The 25,004-nt window shown below is 35.4% G+C and overlaps 2 protein-coding genes and 1 non-coding gene across 3 annotated transcripts in view; 1 reads left to right on the plus strand and 2 right to left on the minus strand.

Moving 5' to 3' along the window:
• Positions 1-9,730: 9,730 nt before the first annotated feature.
• On the minus strand, positions 9,731-24,551 carry LOC106883513 (uncharacterized). Its single transcript, XM_014934542.3, has 6 exons — positions 24,500-24,551; positions 24,243-24,350; positions 15,037-15,707; positions 14,323-14,500; positions 14,070-14,231; positions 9,731-11,643 (listed from the first exon to the last, which is right to left on the minus strand). Exons 2-6 carry the CDS (start codon positions 24,277-24,279, stop codon positions 11,501-11,503), a joined length of 1,191 nt encoding a protein of 396 aa, XP_014790028.2. The 5' UTR covers positions 24,280-24,350; positions 24,500-24,551; the 3' UTR covers positions 9,731-11,500.
• On the minus strand, positions 17,295-17,413 carry LOC128248951 (5S ribosomal RNA). Its single transcript, XR_008265102.1, has one exon. It is a non-coding gene; the product is annotated as a 5S ribosomal RNA (ribosomal RNA).
• A 35-nt stretch (positions 24,552-24,586) lies between the features above and the next one.
• Positions 24,587-25,004, plus strand: part of LOC149133711 (COP9 signalosome complex subunit 9-like) — a 14,776-nt gene continuing 14,358 nt past the window's right edge. The window contains exon 1 of the mRNA XM_089359108.1: positions 24,587-24,724. Within this exon, the coding sequence (XP_089215234.1) occupies positions 24,632-24,724 (93 nt within the window). The 5' untranslated portion in view covers positions 24,587-24,631. The remainder of the gene's footprint in view (positions 24,725-25,004) is intronic.

The following is a 25,004-nucleotide window of genomic DNA, read 5'->3' on the forward strand; positions in this document are numbered from 1 at the left end:
GAGTTTGTTTGCCAGCGTCTAATAAAAAAAAAAAGAACGAAAATGGGGAAGAGGGAAACAGAAAGCGTCTAACAAATCATTTATTTATTTTTAATCGTTCATCTTTCTCCCCCCCTCTCACTCTCACACACACGCACATATACTACTTTGGGAGCGAAAGAGTTTTGTTTATATTTCACAACAACAATGTAACAAAGAGGTGTAACAATTTGTCAGTGAATTACACAAATGGGTAAAATTTCCGAGGCTTCCACCCCACCCCCCAACCCGTTTTTCGGACCTCAAAAAGGGTTTGGTAATTTTTCAGATTGACACCTGCACCATTTCCACTCGGGTGTTATGGTTAGGGTTAGGGTTAAGGTTAGTGTTAGGGTTAGGATTAGGATTAGGGTTGGTGTTAGGGTTAGGGTTTTAGGGTTAGGGTTAGAGTTAACCTAGAAGGGACAGGCCCCTTATTTTTTGGTTAAGGCTGTTGGTAAGTTTTCCTAAGTTACTCCAATCCAGATCCCCAATGCAAACCTTCAGATCAACCTTCTGCTATGCAGATCTCTAATGCAACTTTAAAAAAACAGTCAATGAGTGGAAATAACCAATAAACTGATTCCTTATGGGATTTCCCAATCAAATTGCCAGCAAACCATCTTCAGCCAAACCAATTTCAACGGATTTCACTCAAATCTGATGTCGATGTTACTTATTTTGGTTTGAAATAAAGCACTTGATCACTTAATAATCCCAGCTTAATCCCGGGCAGCGCCGGGCTATACTGCTAGTATATATGTGTGTGTGTGTGTGTGTGTGTGTGTGTGTGTGTACACACATACATAAAATGAAAGTAAATATTACATGTCTCTGACATTTTTTCCTTCACAAAAACCAGAATTTGTCATTCTTATGGAGAAACTCCCTATTTAGACAAACAATAAAAAGTACCTTTGAATGACTAGCTTTCTGTTAGACCTTCAATGGGCAGAGAAAGTTCAAAAGGTCAACTTATTCTCATTAATCTGTAAGTGCTGAGAGAAGAAAACAAAAGACTTTAAAAATATTTTTTTAAATGCTTTTTCTGCGACCAAAAATTCTTTCAGCTGGTGCCCCAGCATAGCCACAGTCCTATGACTGAAACAAGTAAAAAGATCTTTAGAAAAGAAAAAAAACCGAGAGGGTTTATAAAGAAATTTTAATAGATTTGGTTGTTATTTTTAGCATGTGGAGATACCTTCTAGGCTTAAATTCATGTGCTGATTAAAAATCATTAAAAAAAAATTCTGGGGTCATTACATTTGACTAAAAATTCTTCAAGGTGGTGTCCCAGCATGGTTGCAGTCTAATAACTGTAACAAGTAAATAGGAAAAAAAAATTCTGGGGTCGACACGTTCAACTAAAAATTTTTCAAGGCAGTATGGCTGCAGTCTAATGACTAAAATGAGTAAAAGGTGAAAAAAACGAAAAAATAATCAAAAAAATATAACCATGGGGCTTTTGTTCTACACTCGGACGTGAGGGAGGCCATTATTGTCATCCCCAAAACTGCTGAAATTGTTCTTTGCACCAACTCTGTGTCAAATTGGATGTATGGGCCCCGTCTTGAGTGAATATGTAACGGTCACCCAGGGTAACACTTTCTCATCCAACGTTTCCATATAAACTTCACTGCCTCCACAGTAAAGATCTCATTGGACCAGATCAACACTTTGTTAGCGGTACACTTCATCTCAGTTAATATGGTTTTACCCCTGTCAAACCGTTTATTCTTGCAAGCTGCTGAAATTTAACTACCGGTATTGTTCCTTGTATGCAGCACACATTCAACTGTTTTGTTATGTCCTTGTTACTTACTCCAGCTGTTTTCAAAGCAACAATCTGGTCACGTTTTACTTTTGATGCCATGTTTGTTTACAAACTTGTTATAGACAAACAAAATAAAAGACACATGAACAAAAAAAATATATGCAAATCTTTTTGCAAAATGTAGATAATATTACTTGAACCAATATTCTTTAGAAAGAAGTTTAAACATAGGTAAATCTTTCTGGGATATCCCTGTAGAATATTCTCTTACCAGACAACAAAAAAAGGCTTTGTTGACGTTCAAAGCAACGGCATTGCTTTCAGGAACATCTTAAAGGTGAAGGTAAAGGACAAAAAACAATGTTTCGAAAAATGGATTTGCAAAGAAAAATTTCTGGGTAGACCACCAGTCATCAATATCTTACTGAAGATACTTGTAAAATAGGTTAAAACATATCTATCTATAGTGGACTTCTACTCAGTTCAGAGATTATGATATATTAAGTTTAAGGCATACACAGAAGAAAGTATTTATCTAATTAGTTGAAAGTCCATAGATTTAAATATAACGTTTTATTTATAATTTTGGATCAGATATGTTGTGAGGATAAAAGTGGAAAGTTAATAATTGAGTTACTTATTATTTAGAAATGGCTGAGTCAATTCATTGCAGTAATTGCATTTCAAACTGACCACCTTTCGCCTTGATCACAGCCTGCAAATGAGTGATCATTAAGTTGCATGAACACCATACCACCTCTTCATCCAACTTAACCCATGAAATGGTTGTGGTTGTCTATACTAATCATGAATACAGTATTGATGGAGTCAGCTTTCGAAAAACATTCTAACTTCTAGAGTCCAAAATAAAAACAACGTTTTAGTACTAATGTATCATTGAGGGCAGACCATAAATTAGATTCAGATCTGAAAAAAGCCCTTCCTGGTTTGTTTTTTTTCCCCTCCAGTTCCCCTGATATTTGAAAGCAGATCAACAGGGATTGTAAACATCACCTCACTGCTTCACCCAGGCTGTAAGAGACATAGAATGTCACAAAATTAGTGTATATGAATAATGCACATACACGAGCTTCCCTACAGTTTCCCGTCGCTTTGATTCCACTCACAAGGCACCTGTGGTTGGTGAAGGTACTTATCTTTGGTAACACACAAATGTGAAATGATAATTAAATTCATTTAGCTCCATCTTTCATGACAGCTTCCTAGATTCATCATTGCAGCTCCTATTTTTTTTTTTTTAGTATCACAAATATAAAGCATTGAGGCAATCATGTTTGCTATATATGCAGCTTTTTTTTATGTATGAAGATGTCTAAACTACAAATAATCCAAAACTATAGATTTCAGTTTTCATTGCTCAAATCCCTTTGCGTAAGGTACAGATTTCACAAGTTAACGATTGTGCCTGTTGCCATATTAAATTTAACAAAGTTACTAATCTCACTATCAAGAGAGAGCAACTGCAAAAGCAAATAGATTTTGTGCATGCAATGCTGGCCTATTACGTTGAGAACTACCTCATAGAAATGAAGGTTAATGCCAAAAATGAAAAGACATAGAAAGTCATTTGGTTTAAAATAATATGGAAGCAATGATCCAAGCAAGCAGCAGATATGTCAACATTCTTGTTGATAGAGGCCAGTTTGTAATGTTTTTAGAGAAAAATTGTCGGAAGCACTAAAACTGCAACTGACAAAGGTATTGCTGAAAATAAGTGCATTAGGCTCATTGTTTTAACATCTAAATGTTCATGTATGGATTAGATAGGATTCATTGGGGAAGATCTAAGGTTGGATACACTCACCTATTTCCAAATAAGAAAATATTCCCTCCCACCAAGTCTAAGCCTGTTTTCTTAGATGACTGCAACAAACCACACTGTTTATGGACAAGTGATGCTAGAATTAAGACAAAAATACACAAGTGTTTTCAGTTTCATCTACCAAATTGACTTACAAGGCTTTGGTTGGCTCAGGTCTTTAATATAAAAGACATTTGCCCAAGATGTCACACAGTGGGACTGAACCTGAAACAAACTTCTTAAACACAACCATTCTTGCAACACTGTTGTGTTGCCTGAGAAGCAACACAAGGACCATAATAGGGAAGATTTCAACACTTTACAAGAGTGTACATGTGTGTGTGCGTATATATATTTGTATGGAACACGAGAAAGTTATTTTATTGCAATGTCATGATATTTCATGACATTGAACAACTCTCAAAATAAAGATCTAAATTCAATATTATTCTATGTTGAGTTAGTCACCACTCCTTAACCTAACAGAGTACCCTATTAAAAAAAAAAATATTGCTAAAGTACTAATAGTCTGAAAACATGGACTGTTCAGAAAAAATAGAAGCAAATAACTGCAGAATTAATCAGAGACTTGTCCCTTTCATAAACATTTTACATCCACTTTCCATCCCAGCATGGGATGGATAGGTTGTCACAGTCCATCATGGTCCAAATTCTTATTCAGAGTTACTACCTTCCTACAGGGATAAAAGGACAATGTCTCATCTGTTTCATTTCATGTTTGGTTTCTACACTGGATGCTCTATCATGATACTGTATATTTTTCAACTAAAGAGGTTGGTTATGAGAATTTTGTGTAAAAGAGGGTAGAGGAGACCTTACTGCCTTCTAGTTCAATGCTGAACTCAGAGGTTGTTCAAACAACTACTAATTATACTTAGCTACCTTGGAAAAAGCCAAGACCCCTTAAAACAGAACTATTTGGAATAAAGTGGAAGGCCTCAGTTGCAACATATTTAATCAACGATCTGAAGATAAAATACATGCAATATTGTACTGTAGGCTATATATATATATATATATATATATATATAAACACAGTGTTTATATATTTGTTCCTTCACCTGCCTTCATCTTTTGTTTTCTGTAAATTAGGTTGCCTGGAAAGTTCTGGGTGTTTTTAAGCCAAATCTTTGAGCACTTCATTGAACACACCTGAAACATAACAGTTAAAACTTTGGCATTGCTTGAAGTGGTAATGCATCTCTTCTTTGTTCCTGACTAAGAAGAGATTTATCTTTCATTCCAGTTACCCATTGACATTTGAAATGGATAACCAAAAATTTCATATCTGCGTTGTAACACTTTTTTTAAAAAGGAGAATGCAAGACTTGCAAAAACATTTGTGAAGTTTCTGGTGAGGATGCTATAGAAAATTTAAAGCTGGAGAGTTTAGTTTGGAAGATGAGTAGCAGTGGAAGACCTTCAAAATTGGATGAAGATGTTTTGAAGGCAAAAATCAAAGAAAACTCAGATATTATTACAACTAGAGAACTTGCACAGGAGTTAGGAGTTTCTCAACTTCAGGAAACCTGCGTGTCACCTACCGTTTCGGCAGACACACAAGCCAAATTGACTACATCCTCACCAGAAATAGAGAAAGAGGACTGCTTATAAATGCCAAAACCTTCCCAAGCAAAGAATGTACCCCTCAAAACTGATTAGTAGTTAATGACTTTGGGATCAAGGCTAAATGGGTGCCCAGAAGTAGACCAGCTTGGAGGAGAGGGGTGTGGAAGCTTAAAGATCCTGCAAATGGACAGAGATTTAGAGATGTCTTACTCGAAGCCTTTGACAAAATAGAAGGGGATATAGCATCACACAATGTGAAAGACAATTGGAGGTTTCTACAGGACAACCTGCTGAGAGCCACTGACCAGATCTGTGGTTGGTGCAAAGTCCCCTCTCGACCCAAAGTAACGTGGTGGTGGAACAATGTTGTTGACAGGGCTATTAGACAAAAGAAACAGGCTTGGAAGGACTGGAAGAATGGAGGTAGCAGGGAATTGTAACAGACTGCCAGAAGGGAAGCTAGGAGACAGGTTTACTTAGCCAGAGGGGAAGCAGATAAGAAAAAATTTGCCAATGTTCTGCACCGTAAGAACCAAAGACTTGAGGTATTTCGTGTTGCAAGACAGTGTGTGAGAGAGAAATGTGATGGTACACTTGCACGAAATGAGGCTGCTAAGAGAGAGAGGTTTGGAGACGCCACTATGAAAGTTTGCTTAATAAAGAGAATGAATGGGAGGAAGAGAGTCTGCCGCATGTCGACCCAAAAGAGGAACCAGCTATCCTGATTGACAATACCTTGGTAGATAAAGCAATCAAGAGTATTAAGGCAGGGAAAGCCCCCGGCCCATCAGGAATCACTGCAGAAATGCTCAAAATACCTGGCAGTGTTGGCTATAGCCTAGTCACCCGTATAGTTAATCAGGTGATACACAAGTCCTACCCAATGACTGGTGTAGCAGCAACATAGTCAACTGCTACAAAGGTAAAGGTGACGCTTTAGACACAAACAATTACAGAGGTATCAAGTTGTTGGACCAGGTAATGAAGGTCACGGAGAGGGTCATAGCCCAACTAATTAGGGAGCGAGTCAGTTTAGATGAGATGCAGTTTGGGTTCATTCCAGAGAAAAGTACCACTGATGCTATATTTCTGGTAAGACAGCTGCAGGAGAAATACCTAGGCAAAGAAACCTCAATACCTGGCTTTCATTGACATGGAGAAAGCCTTTGACAGGGTCCCCTGATCCCTTATCTGGTGGTCAATGAGGAAACTAGGGATAGATGAGTAGTTAGTGAGAGCTGTGCAAGCCATGTACAGGGACGCTGTCAGTAAGGGGAGGGTTGGAAATTAGTACAGGGAAGAATTCTGGGTAGAGGTAGGGGTCCACCAAGGTTCAGTCCTCAGCCCCCTCATATTTATCATAGTCCTCCAGGCAATAACACAGGAATTCAAGACATGCTGCCCCTGGGAGCTCCTCTTTGCTGATGACCTTGCTCTAATTGCTGAGTCACTATCAAAACTAGAAAAGTTTCAGGTGTGGAAGCAAGGACTAGAATCAAAGGGCCTTAGAGTCAACCTAGCTAAAACCAAAGTCTTAATAAGTAAGAAGGTAGACAAAACACAAACCCCTTCAGGTAGATGGCCCTGTTCAATCTGTAGAAAAGGCGTAGGTAGAAACTCCATAAGATGTACCCAGTGTAAGATATGGACACATAAGAGGTGCAGCAATATCAAAGGAAGGCTAACTAGCAAGATAGTTTTTGTATGTTGCAGATGCTCAGGAGCAATAAACAATGAAAATGGGCAGAAAACAACCTTTGCCACACTCCAGAGAGAAAAACTAAAAGTAGTTGATAGCTTCCGCTACCTAGGTGACCAAGTTTGTAGCGGGGGAGGGTGCGCTGAAAGTGTAGCTGCTAGAATAAGAATAGCCTGGGCAAAGTTCAGAGAGCACTTACCTCTGCTGGTGACAAAGGGCCTCTGACTCAGAGTAAAAGGCAGACTGTATGATGCATGTGTACGAACCGCAATGCAACATGGCAGTGAAACATGGGCCGTGACTGCCGAGGACATGCGTAAGCTTGCAAGAAATGAAGCCAGTATGCTCCAATGGATGTGTAATGTCAGTGTGCATACTCGACAGAGTGTAAGTACCATGACAGAAAAGTTGGACCTAAGAAGCATCAGTTGTGGTGTGCAAGAGAGACAATTGCGCTGGTATGGACATGTGGAAAGAATGGATGAGGATAGCTGTGTGAAAAAGTGGCACACCCTAGCAGTGGAGGGAACCCGTGGAAGAGGTAGGCCCAGGAAGACCTGGGATGAGGTGGTGAAGCACGACCTTCGAACTGTAGGCCTCACTGAGGCAACGACTAGTGATTGGGACCTTTGGAAATATGCAGTATGTGAGAAGACCCGGCAAGCCAAGTGAGAGCATAATCTGTGGCCTCTGCCAGAAGTGTAGCCAGCTCACTTATTCGTATCCTTACTTCATTAGACACTAAACTCTGCTTGTGAAGACCTGTTGCGGCAAGTGAATTTGAAATCGAACCAAATTCGACGACTGGCACCCATGCCAACCTCTCCTTCATTGAACACTAAACTCCTTGCGAAGACCTGTTGGGGCAAGTGAAATCGAAATCGTAATTGAACCACATTCAATGACTGGCACCTGTGCCAGTGGAGTACTAGCAGCACTGTCCAAGCGTGATCATTGCCAGAACAGCTGTCTGGCTTCTGTGCTAGTGGCCTGTAAATAGCACCATTTGAGCGTGATTGTTACCAGCGTCGCCATACCATTTTGAGTGTGGCTGTTGCCAGTACCGTGTAACTGGCCCTTGTGCCGTGGCACGTAAAAGCACCCACTACACTCTCTGAGTGGTTGGCATTTAGGAAGGGCATCCAGCTGTAGAAACTCTGCCAGATCAGATTGGAGCCTGGTGTAGCCATCCAGTTCACCAGTCCTCAGTCAAATCGTCCAACCCATGCTAGCATGGAAAGCAGACATTAAACGATGATGATGATGATGACAACTCATGAATACCGAGTGAAGCTAGGATACATTTCTCACTGTAATATATGGGTCCCTCACAAACTATCAAAAAAGAATTACTTTAAGTATTCTGTTTGTGATATGCTTTTGATACGGAATGAAAGCTTGCCTTGTTTTGAAACAACTTGTGACTGGACATGAAAAATGGATTATGTACAAAAATGTGCAAAAGATCCTGGATTTTGCGCAAGGATCCCCAAAACAGCAACCAAAGACAAATATCCATGCCAAAAAAAAAAAAAAAAAGCTATACTTTGTGTTTGGTGAGATCAAAGGTATTTATTATGAGCTTCTCTCACAAAACAAGACCATTCTTATGTGTACTGTCATCAGCTGACTAATTTGAACAGAAAAAAAAATAATAAAGAGACCTAAGAATTGAGGCCAGAGATTGCCAACAAGAAAGGGATAGTGTTCTAACATGACAATGCCCAACCTTTTGCTAACCAAACAAAGTTACATGAACTTGGCTGAAATCTTTTACCCCATCCACCATATTCTCCTGATATTGTGCCATCTGACTACCATTTGTTTTTGTCACTACAGAACTCATTGCAAGGAAAAACATTTAAAGATTTAGATGGAGTCAAAATGCATCTAGATAACTTATGTTCAAAACCAGTCAAATTTTATGGTGGTGGAATATTTAAATTGCCTGATAGATGGGCAAATGTCATTAATAATAAAGGAAATTATTTCATTGAATAAAATTTGAGAGATCATTTAAATCCCCTTTTGCATATTAAAAAAATGCTCAGAACTTTCCAGACAACCTAAAATATGTATAAATTTATTCACGCACACTATGGTTAAATCACTACTAATCCAAACAACTAGTAATATAAAAGAAATAAAGTTGAAAATGCAGAAAATATATACATTTTCAACTTGATTCTTCTGTACATGCACTTGATATTTTATATTAGATTTCAACTATTAACTTTCATGTCAACAGCCACATTCTAATTTATGTACCTATAAATAGTTCAAGAAGCTCATTACATTTCTTTTATTAATATTCCATGTAGTCTTTTCTAGCATGTACTTGTGAATTTGATTTATGTCCAAGTCTTTTTTCCATGCTAAAATGGGTTGAATATAATCCAAGTTTTACAAGTGGATACCCATTGTCACTAAACTTTACCTAGTTTACATTTTTTTTTTTGTTTGTTTTACTCTTGTCTCTGAAAACAGAGCAAGAGAACAATTCATAGACAGTTAAATCCAACTTTTTGTCTTTAGCTCAATGCTTTCATGCAAAGACAGAGGACAAACATTGAGATGCATGTATACAATCCTATACATGCAAACACACAACATGCACACCTAAGCTTTTATACAGTTTCTGCCTCCCAGTTTTACTCAAGGCATTGGTCAGCAGATGCTACAGCAGAAGACACTTGCCCAAGGCACCACACACTGAAATAGTACTCAAGATCACTTGGTAAAAAAGTAAACTCCACATTGATGCAAGCATACTTGCACAAATGTAAACTTAATATGAATAATAAATGTGATAGAATAACAACACACATCAATAATAAAAATTTATTAACAAAATAGAGGCGTATACTTTTCACTTTCTATACATCTTATCCTGCTCAGTTCAAATTAGTTGGGGAGTAGAGAAGGAATATTGTGGCCTGAAACTGGGATGTGGATTATTGATAAAAAGATCTATAAATAGAACCTAGCTAAGTTTTGTAAATTTATATAAAGATTAAATTTCAATATTAATAGAGAAATCCGACTTCAAAAATACAATTTTACCCCACCTGAGATACATCTTAAGTTTAATATATGGATATATAAAAAAAATAAAAAATAAATTCCTTTATGTTATAGAAGAACCTAAGGCATTATTGAGAGGGAATTATTAGTTGCAAACAAAATTAGAAAAAATATCTAGGGAAATAAATATTACTGAATAAAATTTTGAAAAAGCAAAATTTCCCTTTTTGATAAGTATCAAAACTGATATTAAAAGACAAAAAAATAACTTGAACTTTTGTGTTACATGTCACCACACAACCCTAATTTAAAACATTTATGCCCATCTTAAGAAATTGACTGGGCTGGTGTTTACAAGAACTGAAAGTGAAATCTCTCTCTCTCTCACACACACACACACACACACACACACACACTGCAAGCATAATGCATACATGCACTGACGAACTGTTGAACTAAATTTTTTTAGCTACATTGGTAATTTCAAGGAGACTAGATAGAAGTTTTATAAAATTTAATATTAGATTAGACATATTCAGAAAGGGAATTTCTATCAGGCAATAGTCACTGCTAGAGAATTATTCTCTTGTGAAAGAGAACCCATAAATAGAATGTCAACAAAATGTTGGAAGATAATAAGTTTCAGCAAGAATGAACCAAATTTAAACAAACAAAACATACATATTGGTTTTACTGTTTGTACATACTAGCTCAGACAAGTGTTCAATGTAATTGTCTCCTGTTCATTTCATTTAACCTTGCTCTACTAGTCCTTGTGTTATTACCTATTTGGTGAGCTACAGTTATAAAGGTCATCAAATCCAACCCTAAATATTATGTCAACAGACTAAAGGGTAAACATGAGAACATTTTGAAACAATGGATCACTAAATAAGCATCTAATCCAAATTGGTTTTTACTAACTGCACCATATAACTACCTTGAAAAATAAAAGATGCAACAATGCTTTCTACAAACAAAAACAAGTCATGAAGCCAAAGTGCAGAATTCGAAATCTGAGTTTGCTTTTTCTCTCAAGATGTTCTAAAACAATCTTGTACAATATTTATTTCAATAATTGTATGATTAAAAAAAAAAAAATCTTTAAATGGAAAAAGCCAAAAGTCAAATCAGACAAAAAAAAAATCCGAGCCTGAATATAATCTATTAAAAATAAAGACTTTTCTAGTGTGCGTCAAACTGCTGAAATAGGTAAGAGGAGAAAAGTTAAATAAGTAAAATTTGAAACTAGGAAGAAATCAAAAATCCTATTAGAAACAGGTAGTAATCAGTTTTACTCAAACTAGGATATATTCTGTATTATTCATATCTACCTTAAAAGAAAATGTTTTCTTAGAAAACAAGAGTGTCAAGATTGGGAAGTACAAAAGTTGCTTACATATAATATATACACACACACACCCACCCACACACACACACATGTATAAAGATATATACATACATATACACATATATACAAATATGCATGTATATACATACACATATGCAAATGGATACATACACACACTACCATCACAAATGCATGTGCACACAAACTCATACGCATTACTTTTTAAACGGATTCATAGCCTCTCCTGCTTCGTTTTCTACCGATTAGATAGGCAATAAGGACAGTGATTACTAAGCCAGCTAAGGCAGCTCCCACAGCAATAGGAACAATGCTGCTTGTCTTCATATCTTCAACGCAAATGTGTCCTGAAAAAGAAAATAAATATCAGCAGGCATGACAAACTTTTGTTTTCAGGTAATTAATAGACAAACTTCAATCATATTGATAAAGTTTGTATAGGAAGTTGGCAAAAAAAAAAAAAAATCTTAACAGACTAAGGTAAGTGTATATCTGGTAACCATTGTGTTAATGTATATAAAAATCATTCAATAACTGTTGGTTGGTCTAAATACTAAATGAGCCATTGATTTCTAGTATTCAGATTGTCACTGTTTTGAATTAATCAGGTTGAAGATGGGTACCAATAATGTAACTCTACACACTCACTTGAAATTTTATCAGTATGTGTTTAAATACCAATAATTGACTAAGCATTTTTCGATATAATGAGGAATACATAGTCTGATGAATAAGTATCCGGACAGTTGCTATAGTAACAAAGCTAAAGCATGCAGTGTAAAGCCACTTGGCCCCGATTGACTGAACTTTGCTGTGCATGCACACTAAGTTTTAATGTTCTAGTTCACTTTCACTGTTTACAGCAATGCTTGGAAGGAAGGTATGTAGCATGTGGTTGTTACATTGACCATGACAGAATCTGTATCAAATTTTGCCAAAAGCTTGGCAATACCTACTTAGAGGCCTACACAAAGTTTTCAAAAAGTTTTCATTGTTCTCGACACAATCAAGATCTTGAGCAACACAAACCAGAGTGTCTTTTAGTCAGTGAAAGCAGTTTTGGCACAAACTTGGCAGACAAGCATCTCATACCCAAATCTTCAGTGATAATGGACTGAACTGAACCGTAACTAATCTGCACATCCTCTGGTAACTCATGGATGGTGATTCAACGATTTCCCATCACAGCTGCATGCACATCTGCGATAATTTTCTCAGTCCTGCTGGTTGCAGGTCTCCCAGAATGTTCGCCAATATCAACATTTATTCGGCCATCTTGGAAACATCTGAACGACTCGTAGACTTGTGTACAGTTCATACAATCTGCTCCAAACACTTTCTGCAACTTTGCATAGGCCTCTGAGCATGTATCACCATAACAACTGTCAGTCAATGCAATAATCACATGCTACACACCTTCCTTTGAAGCAATGCTGTAAACAGCAGAGTTCAAGGTCAATCTGTGCCAAGCACCTTCACTCTGCATGCTTTAGCTTTGTTACTATGGCAACAGTCCGGATACTCATCAGACCTCGCATGTATTGATGTCATATTGTTCAACCATGTCACCATACTATTTTGAATGGCATCCATCATGACATGATGAACAGGTTTTCCTTGGTGGTGGCAGTTACAAGATGTCCAGACCTTGGGTTCTCCCCCACTCATCCACCCAACCTCCAAAAACTCTTGCTCGTCCCTGCATATACATGTACAGATCAACCTCGACCAACAGAGGCCATAAATGGATTTAAAACCATACCTCATTAATCCATCTGAGAACGTTTTGTTGCTCAGTGTGATCATCTGTTTTTGTTCAAACAAGATGTTACTTATTTGACATACGTAATAGCCAAATATCCAATAAAATGAGAAGTTAAACTGAGACCATTCCTCATTCTTTCAGTGCCATAAGAAATAATATATCCAGGCCATTGCAGCAGTTGAAAGCTATAAGATAAAACTATTCTCCATCCAAGATAGAAAATGGTCTCAAACTTTAAAAAACATAGGCATGTTATGTCCTGCTTTGGGCCTCCAACTCCTGATGCTGTGATAAGAGTGTCACTGTGATATATGGAGTATTTTGGGCATTTCTAGGCCAGACAGAAAACATTTCTCTGAGTCTAACCATAGTTGATTTCTTTCAGAAAGGAGTTCAAGAATCAACCCAAGTACAAGACTGCTTTTCAACCTATTGGGATTAAATAAAATACCAAAGTTGATTTTGGAGGTATCTGAACTGAATGCAGAGAGCTGGAAAAAATACTACAAACTCACTCAGTTTGCTGCCTTAGTTTGAAAAACTATATGCTACATTAGAATTCTAAAACTCATAACAAAAAACATCAAAATTTAGAGTTAAAAAAGATATACCAAACCTAAAATTCCATTTAACATAACTATGAAAGACCAAGAAATTTGAAAAGAAATTTTCAAGTCACTCCATAGACACTCCAAAATAATTTGGCAATGTCACACAAATCTACTATAATTATCTACAACTAAAACTATCATATGTTATTAATTACTATATAAATTGTACTAAAGATTTATAGGGCAATTCTAATAACTCCTGAAACATCTAAAATATTCAGTTATATTTTTTCCATTCACAAATTCAAGATTTATTTTGTGTATTATCTTTGATTTCATAAAATTTTTACACAACTAGAATCACAAGAATTACAAGCATTTGAATAAGTTTTTTCCTTGAAAAGTTAAAATATTTGTAAACATTTGTATGTAGAGTAAAAAAGAAAAAAATACTTACGTGATCCAAGAGTAGTTGTATTAGTAGCATTTCTGAAGATATCCAAAGTCAGGTCTGAGAAGGTAATAACTGAGTTGTTCAAAGTTATCTTTTTACTTGATTTACAAATAAAATATTCATTATCCTTCAATAGTAATTCATTCATATTGTCTTTGGAATCAGCTATTAAAAGAAGAAATTAAAATTAGCACCCTAAATATATCACCATCTTGAACAACTTAATATTTTGTTTTGCAAATAAAGCTTGACTTACTTAAATTTTGATCCCCAAATGATAGTACAACCTTCTTCAAAAACTTTGTAGATACATTTTTTGCAAAAACTAAGTCTAAATGAACATTTGATGAGTAAATTGACAGTTCATCAGCTGTATCATTGCAAGTGCCATTATGTGTCGCATTTGAAAAGATTGACCCATTTTCAGAAATATTCTGCAAGAAAAATTACATCTAAATTAGCCAAGACAAAAAAGAAAAGCATTAAGCAACAGTTAAAACGGTAGAAAATTGCAGTAATCAGCTGGTTCCAAGTTGATGAGATCGAGCTTTTCTGATAATGAAGATTTTTATACTTTCATTTCAGTTAATAATCAAATCTACCTTCAGATAGATAAAAGACAACTGAATATTTGACTAGCTTATAAATAAAATAAAACATCACAAGCTTGGTTTGAGATTTTAGCATTGATCAGGCCATACAAAATATCCTATAATATTTAGTTATGTTCCTTTACATTTTAAATCAAATCCCATGGACAACTTGCTCTTTCATCTAATTAAAAGGAATTAAGTATTATTCAAAGGTATAGCTGATTCAATCAACTGTTTGACATCCAAAAGTATGCCAAAACACTAAAGACAGAAATCATAATTCAAAGACAGAAATCGTAATTCATTAGATATTTAAATATACTTGACATGCATTCTGTTCATGATAAGGGATCAACAGTTGCTTTAAAAAACATTACCTTATAAGAATATTTATAAGATATCTCAGTAGTTATAACAATACAACGTTGTCCATTAGCTCCAGTCACAACATACTTAGTTGATCGTTTTGGAATTGGTATGTGAGTGGTTGGCTTCTCAGTTGTAACATTAGGGGTGCTTGGCTTCTCAGTTGTAACATTAGGGGTGCTTGGCTTCTCAGTTGTAACATTAGGGGTGCTTGGCTTCTCAGTTGTAACATTAGGGGTGCTTGGCTTCTCAGTTGTAACATTAGGGGTGCTTGGCTTCTCAGTTGTAACATTAGGGGTGCTTGGCTTCTCAGTTGTAACATTAGGGGTGCTTGGCTTCTCAGTTGTAACATTAGGGGTGCTTGACTTCTCAGTTGTAACATTAGGGGTGCTTGACTTCTCAGTTGTAACAGAGGTGGTGCTTGGCTTCTCAGTTGTAACAGAGGTGGTGCTTGGCTTCTCAGTTGTAACAGAGGTGGTGCTTGGCTTCTCAGTTGTAACAGAGGTGGTGCTTGGCTTCTCAGTTGTAACAGAGGTGGTGCTTGGCTTCTCAGTTGTAACAGAGGTGGTGCTTGGCTTCTCAGTTGTAACAGAGGTGGTGCTTGGCTTCTCAGTTGTAACAGAGGTGGTTGGCTGAGTTATAACAACTGGGTTGCTTATACTGCCGGTAGTAATGTTTGATACTAATATTACAAAATAAAAACAAAGAAAAATATCAAACATCATCATTATGTTTAAGTACCAATTCAGAACACAAAAATATAGCCCCCATAACCTGAAGCTGCACAAACAAAGAATATATTTGGAGAAAGTTAGGAATGCTTTAAAATTTAGATCTATTAAGAAAAAATATATAATGCTACCAATCTAATCATTCTCTTAATCTATTTAAGAAATAAAGTTGTGTTAAGCCATGTGATATATCCATAACATTATCTTAATCATTTGGATTCTTTTTAATCCTTGTTACCACATTTATGCTGAAATATATTGCTTTGTTCCAATTAATGCTAAAATTGATAAAGAATTTATTAGAACAATTTTGCCATTATTAAGTTGGTATTTAGAAATTAAAACATGAAATTTTGCTGGAACATTGTTTAGATAACTTTAAAACAGAGAATCTATATCATAGAACCATGGACCGTTTCAGGTAGGTTGGTATCGATAGGGTAATATATCATGCCAACAGAGTGGGAGTTCACACAAATATAATTTCAAAGCAACTAACTGATGGTGAGAATGAATAGATGGCTTACTGAAACTTATAGATAAGCTCTCATAACCATCTGATATAAAATAGTAGACAATCAATAAAGTTAAAATTTAAATGTACAAGTTTTGCCAGGAAAAAAAAAAAAAAGCAACTAACTGGAGAATCAATAGCAATCAGTGATTAAATGAAGCAGGTAAGATGAATTTAAACCAAATTTGATCATTTGTTTCACATGTTTTTCCATTTTAGCATGGAATCAATAGAGACATGAAACATTTGATGACTGCCTAACTCCACCCCTCACTTTTCAAAGACAAATGTTGAGGAAACAAAAATTTACTTAGAATTGTAATTACAAACTAATGACAGATACTGGATATGACTTGGAAGGTAACCACTCTAAGAATAAACCAAAGATAAAGAGAAGCAGCAACTAGGAGAGAATACAGATTGCTGGGTCTAACAAAAGAAGGAATGAGAGTTTAAGATGCATGAAAAAGGCTATTTTGTTATTTGGGATGGTTAAAATAACCTAGCAGCTAATAATTTTCTACTTCATTAAGTCATTAAAGAAAAACTGAGCTGCCAAACCAGCAAATACAAGCTTAAATTTTTACTGTTATATATCAAGATACACTGCAAGTTTAAATATTCTACAGTTATGATCAATAACTAAGAACCAAATGGTTTTCAATCCCAAAGTCAGATAATAGCTCCACACTAGAGTAGATCTAGACAAAGTAGCTTACAATCCTAAACATCTTGGCAAAATTCATTAAATTTTTCATTATTATTAGAATTAATATATTATAAATTCCTTACTACCCACAAGGGGCTACACACAGAGGGGACAAACAAGGGCAGACAAACGGATTAAGTCGATTATATGGACCCCAGTGCGTAACTGGTACTTATTTAATCGATCCCGAAAGGATGAAAGGCAAAGTCGACCTTGGCGGAATTTGAACTCGGATCATAACGGCAGACAAATTACTGCTTAGCATTTCGCCTGGCGTGCTAACGTTTCTGCCAGCCTTTTTTTTTTTTTTCTTCACGTTTACAGCACCTAGGTTTCCCAAGCAGTCACCCATCTAAGTACTAACTAGGCTCGACTTTGCTTAACTTCGGTGATCGGACGAGAACTGGTGTTTTCAAAGTGATATGGCTGTAAATTCTATTATTAGAATTAATATATTACGAGATAAAATAATTCACTTATAATTAGCATTGATTTTCTCATGTCATAGGTGCTATCTGACAAAAGGTAGGGTTATTTTAATGTGCAATCTTGTTCTTGCAAATTCAACATTCTAATATGTTACCTAATTTCTGAATTCTTTCTTTGTCACTGTCACAATTAACTTGACCTAAGACAAGTGCCTTCTACTATAGCTCCAAGGCTGGCCAAAGCCCATGCAAACAGAAACTGAAAGTCTATCTTTGTACATATGTGCCACTTGACTTGACATTGCATGATAGTTGAAAAGTGTCACCATCATACACTTGTTTCCAATATTCCATGAAAGCATGTTCAGTTATGGGGAGATATCTAGGTTGGAAGCAGGTGACAGTTGATCAAGGAAAGGCATCCAACCATAAAAAATCTACCTCAATGAATTCCATTTGACCCTTGCAAGCAAGAAAAAGTGAGCATTAAAACAATTTCAATCCTTCTGATTCATGGTGTGTTGTGCATAAAATGTATATACCATTAATCCTTTGTTAGATAGCATGGGTAGAACTAAGCCAAAGTTGATGCTTATTCAAACTAGAAAGATGAAGACAACTAAGAACACAAACCAAATCTGAATATGTTTCAAGGAAAAAAAAACTGCAAGATCCATATCTTTTACTTGCTTTGTCAATGGACTGCTGCCAAGCTGGTGCACCATCTTAAAGAGTGTGGTTGGACAAACCAAACCCTGCACTTATTTTCTTTTTGAGCATGGTACTTAGAATAGGTTTCTTTTTGCTAAACTAAATTATGTGGATGTAAACAAACCAACACAATTTGTGAAAATGGTGGTGGGGGTAAAAATATACATATACACACAAAGGGATTCTTTCAGTTTCCATCTACCAAATCCACTCACAAGGATTTGACCAGCCCAGAGCTACAACAATTTCCACACAGTGGGACTGAACCCGGAACCATGTTGTTAGGAAGTAAGCTTCTTGCCATACAGCCCTACTTGTGCCTAGATAAAGATTCCAAAGGGATTCAAACCCTTGATTTCCAGTTTACTAGACTGGTATGTTGAGGAAGAGACATTTTAGCCAGTTAAGTACACAAAAAATTTACGTTTTCATACAAAAAAAAAATAAAAAAAGAAAATTGAATAGAAGTTTTGTGTTCTTAAATGGCTAAAACACTTGTGTGATCTAATAATTTCAGATTCTACAGTCTCATCAAGACACTTGTCAAACAAATACAACTCCAAAATTATCTTATTTGTTTTCATGTCCATATTTCCATATTAGCATGGGTTAGATAAATATACTGAAGCAGTTTTACAGCTAATGCCCTTCCAGTCACTAACCCATGTTTTTCAAAGGGATCATTTCACTTATCTATCATGAAGATACAAAACCAGCAGATGATCTGTTGAGAGGAAATGATATGATTGTGAGCAATTCTAAGATAAGAACAAATGTGAATACACAAGTATACAACAGATTGACACACATTTCTTAAAATGCTGAGATATAAAATTATGATATATGTAAACAAAGTTTGCTTTTTTAGAAGTATTGAGATGTATTGAAATATATAGATATGGAAATGTTTTATTCTCAAACACATAATAATGCTGAATAGCATAAATAGCATAGAACATCCTTATATTGCAGAAGAATTTATTAGTAGCCAGCCATGAGACCCAAACTCACATCTCTGTGATTACTGGTCATAGTGCTTTACCTTTAAGCTGAACTGTCTACAAACAAATTCTTCTGCAATTTTTGAACTTATAAATTTAGCTTTTATAGATGCTATATGTGAAAGTACGATATATGTAAAAAAATGTAATTTCACATATAGCGTCTATAAAAGCTAAATTTATAAGTGCAAAAATTGAAGAAGAATTTGTTAGTGGGCAGTTTAGCTTAAAGGTAAAGCACTGACGGGTAATCACAAGGATGTGAGTGAGTCTCATGGCTGGCCGCTAACAAATTTTTCTGCAATATAAGGATGTTCTATGCTATTCAGTATTATTATCATGCATTTGAGAATAAAATATTTCCATATCTGTGTGATAAGAAGCTTGCTTCCCAACTACATGTTTCTGGGTTCAGTCCCACTGCATGGCACCTTGGGCAAGTGTCTTGGGCCAACCAAAGCCGTGAGTGGATTTGGTAGACAAATTGAAAAGAAGCCTGTTTGTGTGTGTGTGTATTATATATATATATATATATATATATATATATGAGTGTCCCCATCTTTGCTTGACAACTGGTGTTCATGTGTTTACAAAGTCCTGGGGTTGATTTCTTCAACTAAAACCCTTTAAGGCAGTGCTCCCACATGGCTGCAGTCAAATGACTGAAACACGTAAAAGAATATATTTAAACATGGAAATGTCAAGAATGCTATGCAAAGGTAGTAGAATATAATTCTGTAAAGTGATGGATGCAACCATACAGAAAATACTATCATTGTATCAAGTTTGTATCCTGCCATACAAAAATTTAAATATAATGCACAAAGAAAGTCTTCAAGCACAGATGTGCACTGGTCAATGCTAATAATTTTGACCAGCATTCTGACAATGCTATCAGATTATGTAATGAGAGCTGGTAACTAATCAACTGTGGATTAAGTACTTAGGAATCAGCCATTTGACCCTTCCCACTCTACATTAACAAACTTATGATTGCTAACTACACATTGCCCTTTGACATTAAAGTCATTCTACACTCCATGAGCCAAAAAAAAAAACAAAACTCAAGTCAATCAACTTTTAAGAAATAGCAACCAAGTTTCTCTTAAATCACACTTTATTATAGTAAGGAATAGATAATTTATATCTGATATAATTTATGTCAGAATATAAAAAGTGGGAACGATCAGAATTGGAGCTCATTTCTCATAGTTCTGCTCAGAGTTGGGCTGGGGCAAAACTGTAATACACTCCATTCAGTTTCCAAGCATCATTGCACAAAACTTCAATAGCCTTTTATTTTTTTAAATTTCAGCATTTATAATAAAACTCAACAATCTTCAAAAAGTGTCAAACTACATAACTAAAATTCGCAATACTTCATTGCTATTCATGAATAGAGTTAAAACCAAATATCTCCACCTTAGAAATTTGCTTTTTCCGGTGGAGCAGCTCAAATTATTTATACAGGAAAAATTATCACCAAGAATGAGTTCACTTCAGAGATAAAATTCTTCTAAACAATAATTTACAAAAGATATTTCTTTGTTCCTTTTGTATCATGTTTTTCCATGCTAGGATGACTGAGATAGTGACTGAGGAAGAATTCTTTTTACAGTTGGATGCTGTCACAAACCTTTACCCATTTCTCAAGTAAGATATTTGAAAGTGCAAAGCTAGCAGACAATTTATTGACAAGAGAATTTGACAAAACAAGTTGCAGCCCAGCTACAAATAGTAACATTACCGTTTGTAGCTGTAATTCAGCAGAGATTGTAAACATTCAGACACACACGCACATATCCGAAAATGAGGACTTTTGGCAAAAAAAAATTACAAAAATAAACAAATTTGGGAGAAAATAGGGGAAGGTCTTTCCACATTTTCATTTCAAACTTGTTTGAATTTTCAATCTAATGTAATCCACACTATCTCGAAATCGTATTTCTGCAAAATGTCATCTAAAATTATGGGTAAAAAAAGAAATAGCAAAAAATATTTGAAAATGGGGGTGAAATATCCGAGGATTCCACCTCACTGTTTTCCGGACCCAAAATGGGTTTTGTAGCATATTAGGTCACCGGAATTCAGTCAACGAAAAAAATTTCCAATGACTCCAGGATATAGGGGGAGTCCAGTTTCCCCTGAACAAAGGAGTATATTAGGTCAGGGTACTTGTTGATTCCATGCCAAAAAATGAGTGAAAATCGTGCAGGTGAAAGATCAATGGAGGCGAGGGAGTGAAATTCCGAGGCTTCCACCTCACCTCGTTTTGCGAACCCAAAAAAGGGTTTTGTAGCATTTTAGGTCACCGGAATCAATTCAACGAAAAAAAATTTTCCAATGATTCCGGGATATGGGGAGGGGTCCGCCCCCCCTTTTTTCGAACAAAAGGAGTTTGCAGCATATTAGGTCAGGGTACTCGATTCCACGCAAAAAAAACCGAGTTTTTCTTTTTCTTAGTGAAACTTCGTGCGGGTGAAAGGATCAAATACCTATTTTATTTTTTTCCACTTTACATTCCCAGGTAAACGTTTCTAATACAAAGGCAGAAGACACCAGTTGCAAAAATAAGGAATATACACGCACAGTTAAATATAGAAGTGTAAAGTATAATTTGTTACATAATCTATAATAAACATAGTATTGAATGAAAATTCCCCGTTCGAACTTTTTTTTTAATTGTGTATAGAAATCTACGGATGCACAAACGCACAAAACAGAAAATGAAAAAATATGGACGACTTGTTCCGAAACATCCCTGAGTGGGGAACGGTTCTCAAAAATAACTCTCAAAATTCCTATGTCCACGGAATCTACATAGTCCGAGGTATATTTGTATAAGATATTAAAAAATATCCATTTTCTTGAAAGACGAATTGAAGTGGACTCCGGTGAATTTTTCGAAATTCCCTGCCCTCCTAAAGCACTTTCTCCAAAAAGTTTTGTATATTCGGAATCTACATGATATAACACATTCGTAGAAAATTTAATTTAAAAATATCCATTTTTCTGAAAGTTATGATCATCCAAAGTCGGGGGCAGAAAACGGCATAACTACAGATTTCTGCCCCCGCCGACTTTGGATGATAACTTTCAGAAAAATGGATATTTTTTCATGAAATTTTCTACGAATGTGTTATATCATGTAGATTCCGAATATACAAAACTTTTGGTGAGAAAGTGTTAATAGGGGGTGGGGCATAACTACAGATTTCTGTCTCCCCACCGACTTAGGATCATCATGACTTCTAGAAAAATGGATTTTTTAAAAATGAAATCGTCTACGAATGTGTTATATCATGTAGATTTCGAATATACAAAACTAGTGGGGGAAAGTGTCTTAGGAGGGGGTGCGTAATTTCGGAAAATTCACCGGCGTCCACTTCAATTCGTCTTAACTTTCAAGAAAATGGATATTTTTTGACGAAATTCTCTACAAATATACCTCGGACTATGTAGATTTCGAGAACAGGAATTTTGGGGGAAAACTGGGGGGTTATTTTTGAGAACCGTTCCCCACTCGAGGGTGTTTCGGAACAAGTCGTCTATATTTGTTTCATTTTATCCGATTTGTGCATCCGTAAATTTCTACCACACACACATACACGTAATTAAAAAAGTTCAAACGGAGAATTATTTCATTAATGTGTTTATAATAGAGATTATGTAACAAATTATACTTTACACTTCTATATTTAACTGTGCGTGTATATTATATTAGCTTCTGGTGTCTTCTGCCTTTCTATTAGAAACGTTTACCTGGAAATTTACTTTACCTTCATCCCTTAAACCACTGGGGTTTACTAGTCACCTAGCAGACAGATTTTTCGTTTAAATTTTTCACCGACTCCAATAACCCATTAAGTTTCAATCCAGTACATAATTTAAAAAAAAAAAAAAAAAAAAAAAAAAAGCGTTGAAACTCAAGTTGATTAAAATAAAAAATCTAAGGCAAAAAAAAAAAAAAACTATGTGTAATAAAAGAGTATGGATAATAGAGTGATAAATCTGGAAGATAGATAAATAACCAAAGGTCAAGATTAAGAAAACAATTGTAAAGAGAAAGGAAGTCATCTGAATGTGACAGTTAATCTTATCTTCAGAACTATTTTATGACTGGCTGGGAGGGGATTATCTATCACTGCCTTTTTAATAATACATTATTACACAAGCATACGACACAATAAGCTGGGAACACTCCAAAAGAAATCTAAAGAACAAAAAAAAAAAAAAGAAAGCTAATATGTCAACCTAGCACATTTAAAATCATGTTTCTGCTGTATTACATTGTAATTAAGGAGCAAATATACAAATGTGATCAAGGAAAAGAGAGTTATAGAAATTAAAACAATATTTAATACGGATGCGGTGGGGGCAGGAGAGTAGATTCTACAAAGTAGAGAAACTGTCAGCTGTGTAAACTGTGTCCAGTTTAAACCGTATTAAAACTTGCCCACACAAGTTAGTGTAGAACACGTGATTTAAATCCCATGACAAATGACACCTGCTTGCTTTGAAAATGACGTTGCAAAGATAAGCCAGCTTAACTAAAAAAAAATTTTTCAACCACCAAATTTTATTTACAACCGGGATATATTACAAACAATATCTTTTATTTACGAAGTTACAAAGTCGAAATAAATTTTCCGCAGCCAAGTTGATTTTATCAAGTTAAATCTAAACAATTAAGAAAATTTTTTATATGTATATATATGTATATAAATAAATAAATCAATCTGCAACAAAATTAATGAGAATTTTAGAAGTGATAATAAAAATATAGGCTCAACGAGTTTTCTGTATTATAGACAGAAGTGTGGGTGGGTGTTAACAATAAACTAGTTGTAGGACAAATGATAAATGCGTAATTAGCCAGCAGGCAGGTCATATTACATAAAATAAAGTCAAACCAAGGCTGGCCTATTACATAGCATAAATATGTAAGCCAGTATGAAAATATAAAACAATAATTCTCATTAACAATCTTGATTTTAAATAAAGAAAGCGTTTACATGTTTTGCTGTTGTTATTTTTAAATCTAATGACTCGTTTTTTTTTTTATATTATAATTATTATACCCCAATAAATGAAGAAAAAAAAAAGATAATTGAATTACTTACAAATCAAAACAGCAACACATATTAGGATAGACTTCATTTTGGAGTGCAATTATCAAATCAGTGGTGACAGGCTATCCGTGTCGTAGCAAGCTAACGCCTTCAATTGGTCTACGAGGAAACAGAAGGGTTAAAATATGTGTATTAGCAGTAGTAGAAAAATAAAGGATTTTTTTAATAATGTCGACAAAGGTTACATCATTTCAAAGAGAAGGTGAAATATATTACAGGAGAAAAAAACCCAAACAAACTACTACTACCTTTTCCTGATTTCACTACAAGTCCAGAAGAGATTCGCAGACCAACTACAATGAAAGCAGCTAAATCACATGAATATTTATTTTCACGTGACAGTACGACTGCGCACGCATCTACTTCCACTTCCTCTCTAAATGTCTATAACTTCCGGCGTAGCGATGAATTCTGCGGTCGTTGCTGATGAAATGTTTCCCGAAGGGGTCGGCACATATATGGATATTGAAGAGGTATACTCCTTACAAAGAAGCACTTTTTATCTTTTGTTGTTCGTTACGCTACTATAACATTCGCTTATAAAGAGTATCTCCAGATGGTTTTCTAAGAGTCACCAAGTTACATGACTAAATGTGCTGGCAAAAATTTTATATTTTGTACAAATCCTTGGGTAGGAGAAATGCAGTAACGGTTTTGTAATAGGTCTGATGAAATTAAGAAACACCTGATTGACATTAGCTTTGGTTGATGGCATTAAGGCTTGTATGGGTTCAAAAATAAATGTCAACAAAT

Source organism: Octopus bimaculoides, chromosome 10 (assembly GCF_046866305.1).
Source record: "Octopus bimaculoides isolate indiv1 chromosome 10, ASM4686630v1, whole genome shotgun sequence".
Taxonomy (NCBI): Eukaryota; Metazoa; Mollusca; class Cephalopoda; order Octopoda; family Octopodidae; genus Octopus; species Octopus bimaculoides.